Source organism: Silene latifolia, chromosome 1 (genome assembly GCF_048544455.1).
Source record: "Silene latifolia isolate original U9 population chromosome 1, ASM4854445v1, whole genome shotgun sequence".
In the NCBI taxonomy this organism is placed as follows: Eukaryota; Viridiplantae; Streptophyta; class Magnoliopsida; order Caryophyllales; family Caryophyllaceae; genus Silene; species Silene latifolia.
This window is the reverse complement of record NC_133526.1, coordinates 25,348,463-25,358,900: the sequence shown is the minus strand read 5'-3', so window position 1 is coordinate 25,358,900 and position 10,438 is coordinate 25,348,463. Positions and strand designations below refer to the sequence as shown.

The 10,438-nt window shown below is 36.4% G+C and overlaps 2 protein-coding genes across 2 annotated transcripts; both read right to left on the bottom strand.

Moving 5' to 3' along the window:
* Positions 1–631: 631 nt before the first annotated feature.
* LOC141601647 (uncharacterized) lies at positions 632–5,712 on the bottom strand. The gene is made up of 5 exons (XM_074421945.1): positions 5,619–5,712; positions 5,431–5,519; positions 2,145–2,245; positions 1,340–1,394; positions 632–1,084 (listed from the first exon to the last, which is right to left on the bottom strand). Exons 2-5 carry the CDS (start codon positions 5,490–5,492, stop codon positions 952–954), a joined length of 351 nt encoding a protein of 116 aa, XP_074278046.1. The 5' UTR covers positions 5,493–5,519; positions 5,619–5,712; the 3' UTR covers positions 632–951.
* A 1,481-nt stretch (positions 5,713–7,193) lies between these two features.
* LOC141601641 (pentatricopeptide repeat-containing protein At1g18485) lies at positions 7,194–10,205 on the bottom strand. Its single transcript, XM_074421940.1, has one exon. The coding sequence runs from the start codon at positions 10,105–10,107 to the stop codon at positions 7,255–7,257; it is 2,853 nt and encodes a 950-aa protein (XP_074278041.1). The 5' UTR covers positions 10,108–10,205; the 3' UTR covers positions 7,194–7,254.
* Between the last annotated feature and the right edge of the window lie 233 nt (positions 10,206–10,438).

The following is a 10,438-nucleotide window of genomic DNA, read 5'->3' as shown; positions in this document are numbered from 1 at the left end:
AAAAGGCAAAACGACATATATAATAGACCACAAATGTAATCATGTAATTGTCGAATTGCCAGTAATTCATCATCGTTGTAGGTAATCATATAATTAAAGAATTGAAAATTACTTCCAAATTTGCTTTTCATATCAAGTTGCATCTAAAATTGTATTGGATTGAAAATTGTATGCTGGATTAACATAGATTAGACACTAGAATCGCTAAATGATACTTCGATTGTATGTTAAAATTATTTTTAATTAAACAAACTGTAATATCCTTTCAAACTTACGGTTGTAACTTGATTTAGATCGGTCACTGCTTAATTAGTACAATGTATAAAATGCTATCCTTAAGGTCGTATTTCATGTACGAAGTATAAAGCTCAGGAATCTGGACGTCATATAATAAACTTGTGTTTTTCGCTTTGCTTTGCTTTGTTTGTGAAAGAGGAGTCACGGCTTTTGTTCCAAAATCGACAGCATTACATTGTCATTGTAACTCCCTTTACAAACACACGCAAAAGAAAAAAAAACAGAATACAAGTACTTGAAAACGTAAATTAGGGATCTCGTTCAATTTTGTCCGTTTTAAAAGCTTCTCAAGAGAAAGAACAATGAATGTGGGAATAAAGCTTTAATTCGTCAATTAATTTTAGGGCGAGGAATGCATTAATCCGATCACTAAGAATACTGAGTGGTGTTTCTTGCAGCAGCCTGCAGGTACGGCACCAGTTCCGACAGGCCACAGGACTACAGCATTAAGAGCTCAATAAAGAGCAGAAGCCAGAAATTCTGGATTTCTACTCTTTTGCCGGGACTTTACAAAATACAGAAACACATAGAAAGCGATTTGGAGAACTTTCAAGCACTAGAAAGTTTTTTTTCCTGAACTAGTATATACTGATGTACTGATGTACATATTATAAAACCTCATACAGACAATTATTTACTAAAGAATTAGTATTGTCAGTTGTTCTTGTTGTGAGGAGCCATATTACCATTTGAAGCATTTGGAGGTGTTTCCGACCCAGAAGCCATAACCCTGCCTGTGTCTTCAAATCCCTGAGCAGGGTCGGCGAATGAACGAGTAGGGGACCACCTGAAAAGTTGCATCAAAATAAATCACCTGTTATGTTACTACGACTCTTTCTATTCAGCACAAAACGAGAACTTTTTTTTTTTGAGGAACAAGTTAAGAGAACTTTTCTTAAAATCACTGGTCCGAGGTCGTGGACACTAGACAACATGTGTCTATACTCTATACTTCTGTTCCCGTTTGAGCAACAGAGGACACCAGTAGTAACTAGTAATACAATGCATGCTGAAAATGCAACGATTTTAACATAATTTATACCTGCCTGCCTTTATGGTTTCACTGCCCATATCGACTTTGAGATCAAATACGTCAGCTGCAATCAGAAATACAGCCCCATTAACCTAAGATTTAGCTTGACTCAGAAAAAATAGATCCACCTTGGTGCTGACCTACCTCCTATGTTACTCCGACACTTCACTTAACTGCCGTGTCGCGTGTCAGACACGTGTCGGTATCCGACACGACACGACACTTCGACACTTCAATTTAGACCACAAAACAGGAAAATTCACCCCAAATAGCCGTGTCCGACACGCCGACACGTGTCGGCGTGTCTAAGTAACACAGCCTACCTCTATGATACATTGATACACATGATGCAGCAACGGGTGCAACCAAAATTAATGAAACTGATTAAGTTTCGCGAGTAATTTATCCTTCCTTTAATCTCAATCAGTTGAGTGTTTCATAGACATTTCTATTGCACCTAAAATATCTATATCTGCTACAAAATTGACCTATCAGGCTGGTTTCCTTATAAATCATCCATGGATTAGTTTGCTTTGCATCCGTCACTTGTAGGGTGGCAGCAGATTTTGCGACAAAATAACAATCTTAACCCCATAAGCCTTCTCCTTTTTCATCAACATCAAGCTCAAAAAGTATTCTTAGATTAATTGACCTTCTTTCAAAATAAAAATAAAAGACGGGAGGAACGCAAGTCTAAACCGACAAGAAACAACAAATACAGGCTATAATGCTATACAGCACAGACCTGAACTACTGAAGATCAGCCAGAAATATATACGTAGCATGTCACTTAAAAAGTTTGGAAGAGGTTTACCTCCATAAAAGTCTTTGTTGGAAAAGTACTTTGCCCTCAAACGACAAGCATAATCAGCTTCATACTTCTGATACTTCAAAATTTCTTCTGCAGTGAAGTCCCTGTCAAGATTTTAAGAAAATGAGATCATGAATAGCGATGTCTAGTTAGATATTTCACAAGTTGACAGCCCCTAGAATAATGTGCCGTTATATTGATCTGAGTATTAACACTGGACATTGTTAGCCAAACCAAGGCGTCATTCAGAATAAAATGCAGATAACCTGTACGAGAGAAAAATCAAAAGAGCACTAGTAAGCGCCCATTAGTAAGTGACGAGAACCAGAACTGGAATCCACCATTCACCAGTCATCACAACTTCTAAGAGACAACTTTCGTTTACAAAAAAAAAGCCTCAACAGAACCAATTTAATTGATTTGAAGCAGTTATCCGCTGATAACTAGTAGATTTTACCTGGTTCATTCCGGATCCTTAACTCTATTTCGGTTTTTAAAAATCGTTTTAATCTTTTCTCTCGATTTAAATTTTAAGTTTTTATAAAAGAAAGACGGAATTCGATTTTAAAACCCCTAAGTTCACCTTGACTTTCCATTACATTTTCGTTCTCCCTTTTGTTTTTTATCTTCCCCTTTTTTATTCGCATTTTGAGGCGTGCGTTCACCCATGGACGGTTCGAAAGGATGATTCATGTCAGCCGACCCCAAATCATTTTGGGATTAAGGCTCTGATGTTGTTGTTGTTGTATCCGCTGATAACTAGATTGCACAAATGATATGCATTATCCACTGATAACTGGATTACATTTTCGGCTAAATGTCCTTTTGTTATCCTATTTAGAGTTTTTATCATATTCTTGAAGAATAATGTTTCTTAACAAATTCTCTTCATCCTATGTTACTTCAACTAGGCTACAAGTGTTGGACACGGTTGTATTATCAGAAGTTTCATGGCCTTGAATGACGTGTTAAGGACTCGCTCCCTCCCACCCTCTCTAAATTTCTCACCAAAAGCTTGAACTGCAAACAAGTTATCGCTGAAGCCCTTGTGCATTGTCTTGATATTCCCATCAAATAGATTGCAAAAAAACTTGCACTCTCAACTTCGAGTTTTCATGAGGAGACTGCTCTCATAGTTCATAGTGAAGTTTGGAAATCAGATATGGGCAAAGCATGCAATATTGAGATGGATTAGATTTCAGCCAGATTGTCTAAACAACGGAGAGGGTTCTTATCTAAGTTTGGTCTGGATAGAAGGTAATATTTTATAAACAATCGAGAGGTTCTAAACAACCACCTAAAATTTATTGGCGACGGAGCAAAAAGATAAGAACTAGATATATAAATATATTAATGAAGGCTTTCGCATATCTTGAAGAGATAACTTTCTTGAAAACCATACTTATGTATGACAGCAATTCCTTCACCAAGAAAATCCAGTCGCCCATATTTCTACTCAATTAACTTGCATAACTGGCCAAAGAAACATCGCCAGCCAGACTGTATCATTTACTTCAGAATGAACAAGAACAGCTACAAGTCTACAAACAGTGCATCATTTTTGGGCAAACAGAATCTGGGATCTAGAGTTATGTTACGAGGTGAAACTAGAATTTACCACATGTGTGCTGTGTTGACATGTTATTCCTCTATTGCAGCTTCTCTAGTGTCCCCAAAGTTTTCTGACAATGATTTGGCCGCCCATCAAAGTCTCAGATTTTTCAGAGTCACTAACAATAGAGCTTGGATTTGCATGTACAAAAACTTCATCCTCACTTCTCATTAACTCAGTCAGTGGCCAAATTTACCCTCTTCTCACACAAAGGCCGCAAGCTAAAGCCACTCATACTGGTGTTTTCATCCAATTTCAAGCCACCAATCTCATGTTCAATTGAAATTAAAATGGTTTTATAACCCTCCCTTTCCCTCTAAGCTCTTCTCAAATAAAGACCACAAGCTAAGGCCTCTCATTTACTAGTGTCAGTCAGTAGCCACCCTATTGAAATCATTAATCTCAGGTTCACTTTAATGTAAATAAAATGGTTTCTTAACCCTTCCTTATGCTCCGCTGACTAACCTCGTGTTTGTATGGAAAAATTTGGAGGGAGAGGGAGGGAGGGAACGATGTCGCTTACGGAATATTTGGTTATTAAATTGGGGGTGGAAGGAAATGGAAAAGTTCAATTGGAAGAAAAACATCGTTGCTAATTTCAACCACCCTTTTACCTCTCCTCTCCATTCTTCCTACTATTGCAAACAAACCTTAAAAGCCGCCAAGTCAAAGCAACGCGTTTCCTTTCTTTGTCACTGCTCGCTAACCTCTCACTTCCTTCTTACGGTTACTTGCCACCAGACATCTATGACTCCCAATTCCATCTTGTGGTGCATATTCTAGTCTACTATGTGTGGTGAACATGTGCACAACATTGTGACAAAAATCCAATCAATAGTACACACTCCCTAAACTTCTCCAAACTACAAAATTGCATTGCCTTGCACAAAAATAATCTTTGATACATTCCATCATGACATCATGTACACAATGATGTGACAAACCTTCAACATTATATTTCCTCATTTTTCCCAAAAAAAAGCCTACTTACAATAGCTCATAAACTTTGCACTGCATATTAACTATATACTCCCTCTGTTTTTTTTTTATATATGTCATTCTCACTTTTCGAGACACTCTCTTTTCTCTTCAATATCTCTTAAAATATAAGAATAAATATTATGAAATGTATACTCATATGAAAGCTCTTTTCTTAAGGAACTTAGTAGTATACAGTACTTTTTATAATTTTTGTAAAATTTAAAGTCAAAGGGTCGCCTCTAAAAACAAAAACATCATATATATACAAAAACGGAGGGAGTACTATGGTTTAGTATTATGCTAAAGTGCTGCAATATATGATACTACTCCCTCCGTCTCAATGATTTATTTACCTTTAATTAAAATACCCTTCACCAAAGATACACTCGTAAAAGGTAAAGAGATGATTGAGACGGAGGGAATAAATTACTAATACAAATGAAGTCTACAACTATTGATTAAAATGGGAAAAACCCATGTTGCAAAATCCAGCAATTATACCCCATTAAACCCAAAATATTTCAAAACCCTACAAATAATCAAATTAACCTTGATGATACATTGATACATAACAAAGCAGCCAACTTTTTTTTACTCTAAACTAGTTTTAGTGTGTTAGTAATTATTAAAACAAACAGTAAAAAAAAAAAAAAAAGAGATATAAACCCAGATATGAAAAGGGTCATAGAAAGTTACTGGAAACCGTCGATAACAATGTCGGACTTTTTGTTAACTTCATCTGAAACGCTGTTATTCATCCCCCTTTTTCTTTTTCTATTTTGTTCCTGATGAAAAAACTCAACACAAAAAATTAGTAAAAGACGATAAATTTAGTTAATTTATGAAAAGAGCAAGGAATTCTAGTTGAAAGAGAGAAGAGAAACCTGGAGTAGGGAAGGAGAAAGATAGAGGAGAATAGGTGAGGAGTTTTGATGATGGAGAAGAAATAATATAATTGCCTGTATTGGATAAAATGATTTTGTGCAGGGCCGAACCTAAAACTTAAATCACAAATTCTCTAGACGAACACTATCCGTCTATACGTATAGACGGATACCATTTCCCCTTACAAAATACCCATTTGTCATAAAGTGGGAAGCACATGGGGGTGCCCCACCTTGTCCCCCTACCCATTTTATTAGAGGTCTTTACCCGTCTGTTCGCCCCACCCGTCTATACCAAGACCTATTGAACTTAAATTTTGGGTAGTATTTACTTGGACAAATTGTGTAGATGTGAATTTTGAGGCGGCAGAAATTGATCCATTCCAATAAATTTAACTCAAGTTACTTAAAATTTGATCCAATAAATCCTGAAAATTGGGTGAATCGAAGTCGCTAAATTGATAATCGATAGCAGCCTTATGTGTTCCGACCTGACTCGATATGATCCAATATTGACTCAACCCAATAAAAGACCCTGATAACGAATTAACGTTATAATGGTGCAAATAAGATCTGCTTTAACCCGACTCGATTGATATGATTGCCATCTTTAGCCGCGATGTATATAGTGCAGAAAATTTAGACATTCGTGATAATTTGTAAATTATTGTTTATATTTCCGGTTTTATCTACTTGATTGACTTTGGTTAAGCGAAGTACAAAGTCGGCTCAAATTGAGGTTTTGATGGTTTGAACTTGATAATAGCGAATAGAGTTATTTTATTTTGATATGTTTTTCGGTCAAAAAAAAGTTTTTCAATCAAACAAAAGACATGGTTTCTCATTCATGAGTATTGGATTTAAACTTTAGTTAGAGTATTTTGTCAATGTATATTAAGGTGGATCTACAAAAATTGATTTAAAATCGACCTAAAAATAATCTGACTTAACATGATTCAAAATTGACTCGAAAGATCATTGTTAGATGTTGAAATTTACCAAAAACAACTTATGAGTTATGACCTCTAAATCTCATCCATGGTTTACACTTAACATGATTCAAAATTGACTCGAAAGATCAAGAGTACCTTTAAATTAATCATTAGTGAAACCTAAAAAGACAATTACAAATTTTCAATTATATTTTGATAAGTTGCCAACATTTTTCAAAGAAAATTTAGCAATTTCCAATTTCATGTCACCATTCACCACTAGTTCAAGTGTGATAAACTGGAAATCAGCTTTGACATTAAGTATAGAAGAGCAAAGGTCAACCCAAATACTATCCTACAACTGGTTGTATAATATTTATGTATAACCGCGTCAAAGTTATCGAGCTATCACACAAAGTTGTTGAGTTATTTTACAAGTTATTGAGCTATTTTACGAAGTTATTGAGCTTAATAATTATTCTGTTAAGCTCAACAACTTTGTATCATAACTCGATAATTTTGTTAATAGAGCTCGACAACTTTGTAATAAAGCTCTACAATACTGAATAAGTTGTATATACAACCGGTTGTATAATACATTAACTGAAATGTCAATTAGCTTACTGAGATGGTGCTCATGACCTGAGTTTAAATCCCGTCAACATCATATAGAAAACTTATGTATTTGCCAATAATATCTACATTTACCAATAATCTCTACATGAACAAGATCCATTCTTAAAATGGTGGAACCTCTTGTTATCTCTTACAACAATCTCCCTTTCACAAACTCTAGACACCAATTTAATTGCATTATGACAATCACTACATATTCTCAAATTCTTGCAAATCCTCAATGTTACACCTTTACTTGTATTCAACAACCCGAAACATACTGCTAGTTTCTCACTATGCCCTCTTAGTACTTCTAACTTTTCGTCTTCTCCTAAGTCGTGAAGGACCGAGCTAGTATCAGGGATATACCCGATACATCTGATTTTCTTCTCTATGTCGAGCCACATTTCTCGTAGTTTTTCTGATTTTGGGAGCGTGTAGTCTCCAACGACAAAGTTATGAATCTTTCCTTTATATTCGAGCCAGCTACACCCGGCATCCTTCTGAAGACCTTTCTCCCTCATTTTCGCCCTCAAATTTCTAACATCGTCCCATTTTCCTGCTTGAGCCAATAAATTTGATGCTAATACGTAGTTTTCAGCCCGGCTTGGGTCTAACTGTAGTAGTTTCTTGGCTGCTAGTCTTCCTAAAACAATGTCACCGTGAATTCTGCAAGAACTAAGCAAACAGCTCCATATTTTGGAGTCTGCTTTCATTGGCATACTCTCAATAAGGTTTAATGCATCGTGTAGTCGACCAGCACGAGCTAGCATGTCGACTACACAAGTATAATGCTCCAACTTGGGCTCTAAACCATATAAGCTATCCATATTGTTCAAGTATTCTAGACCCTTTTCGACACGCCCAGCATGGTTACAGGCAACCAGCAACCCAACAAATGTTAAGTGATCCGGGTTTAGTCCAGATCGTGTTTGCAGCTGTTCAAACAGCAACAAGGCCTCATTCCCATGTCCATGGTACCCGTATCCTGAAATCAAGACATTCCATGATGCCAGATCCTTCTCGGGAAGGGTTAGGCAGTCAAAGAACCTGTGGGATAGTCCTAAGCACCCACATTTCGCATACATGTCTATTAGAGAACTGGAAATAAACATCTGTTTCGTTAGATGAGCTCTTAATATAAATCCATGTATTTCTTTCCCTAGCCTCAAGCAAGATAGTTGTGAACAAGCTGCAAGAAGACTTGTAATTGTGATCGCATTGGGCTGAATTCCTTTCTCAACCATATGACGGAAAATATCAAAAGCTTCAACTGGACTACCCTGTTGAGAATACCCGGAAATCATTGCATTCCAGGATACCAAGTTTTTGTTCTCTATCTGATCAAATACGGACCTACAATAATTCAATTTATCACACCGAAAGTAAAAAGAGAGTAGTGAAACACTTATGAATGAGTCCTTGTCTAAACCATTCCGGAGCGCAAATCCATGGATTTCCTTCCCAGATGACAGTAATCTTAGTTCAGAACAGGCTAAGATTAGACTATTTAGGCTAAACAAGTCGGGATTTAAGCCTAAGAATTTCATTTCAAGGTATATAATAATGGCCTTTCCTGGATCTCCATATTGTGCATAGCCGTCAATAATGGCATTCCAAGAGTTTATGGTCTTGGTCGTTATTCCGCGAAAGATAGAGTAAGCAGAAGCTACTGACCGGCATTTTGCATAGGCTACAATAAAAGCATTAGCCACATACTCGCCACGAAAGAATCCATGTCGAATTGAGTAGCCATGGAGTTCCTTTAAGCTCGTAAGTTGTGAATTTTTTCTGAAAGCTGGTAAAACATTTAAAATGGTGATATCATTCAACTTTATATCGTCTCCCTCAATCTGCATTCTCTTCAAAAGATCAAACGTCGTTAATTCATCACCGTCCCTAGAACAATTCCAGATTATGGAGTTCCAGGACACTGTGTTTCTAATTTTGTTCTTTTCGAACAAGGTACGAGCAGCAGATGAACACTCACATTTGGAATACATGTCGATTAAGGCATTGTTTACAGTTACCTCGTTACTGAGACCAAGTTTTACGGCAAAACCATGAATTATCATTCCCATTTCAATGTCTCTTTTCACTGCACAGATTGGTAATAACGTAACTACAGTCGTTACGTCTGGAATCAAGCAATCCCCATCCTCAAGCATCTGTAAGAAGAAATAACAGCTTTCGTCCTGAAACCCATTTTCAGCAAAAACACGAATCATCGAGTTCCAAGAAACTAAATTTCTGCTAGGCAAGTTCTTAAACAACTTCAGAGCATCCGAAACCAGTTCAAACTTGCCATACATCATAACCAATGCATTGCACACAAACAAATCCAACACCAACCCTAGTTTCACTGCTAATCCATGAACTGTCTCCCCAAAACCGACATCTGAAAGCAAAGCACATGACTTTATCACACAAGGCAAAGTATAATTATCAGGGTTCAACTCAGTCTCATTCACCAGCTTACAGAACAACAGCATTGCATCACAGTACAGTTCATTTTTAGTATAAACACTAATCATTGCATTCCACAGAAACAAGTTATTCTCCGTCTGTAACCGATCAAACACGATACGACAATCGACAGGATATCCACATAATGAATACATAGTGATAAGATGGGTATGAAGATGAAGATCATTACTGAAATGGGTAGTGACAAATTCATCAACTTTTCTACCAATTTCAATATTTCTCTGCTGCCCACATAAATGTATCAACAATGTAACATTCTCATATACTTTCACTGAATTATTAGTGGCTAATTGTTGATTAATCAAGCTAAGTGCATCATTAAGATTGTGGGATTTTGTAGAAGAGGTAGAAAGATTAGAGTTTTGGGGTGGATTAAGAAGAAGATTATGTTTTTTGTTGAATTGTTTGTGGTTTTTATAGGATGATGGGATAAAGTGTGGCAATATCATAGGCATTATCTAATCAAAGTACTGTAAGAATACAACTTTGTTATGGAATTTAGGGAGAAGACATTTATGAGTAATTCAGTTAAGCTTTGATTACCTCCACTGCTAGTAGATAAGGTGTGTTATAGTTAACTTTATTATTTTTAGTTATCTCCTCTAATATACCTTCTTTCTCGGTTCCATTAAATTATTTGCGTTTACTTTTTGCACAAGTACTAAGAAAATGGGTATCTCCACTTTTCATATGTTTACTTACCAAAATACCCTCATTAAGCCTCACACCTTTTTGCACCCACACCCCAAAAAGTACAAAGTAGATAAGGGTATGTTGGTCATTTAA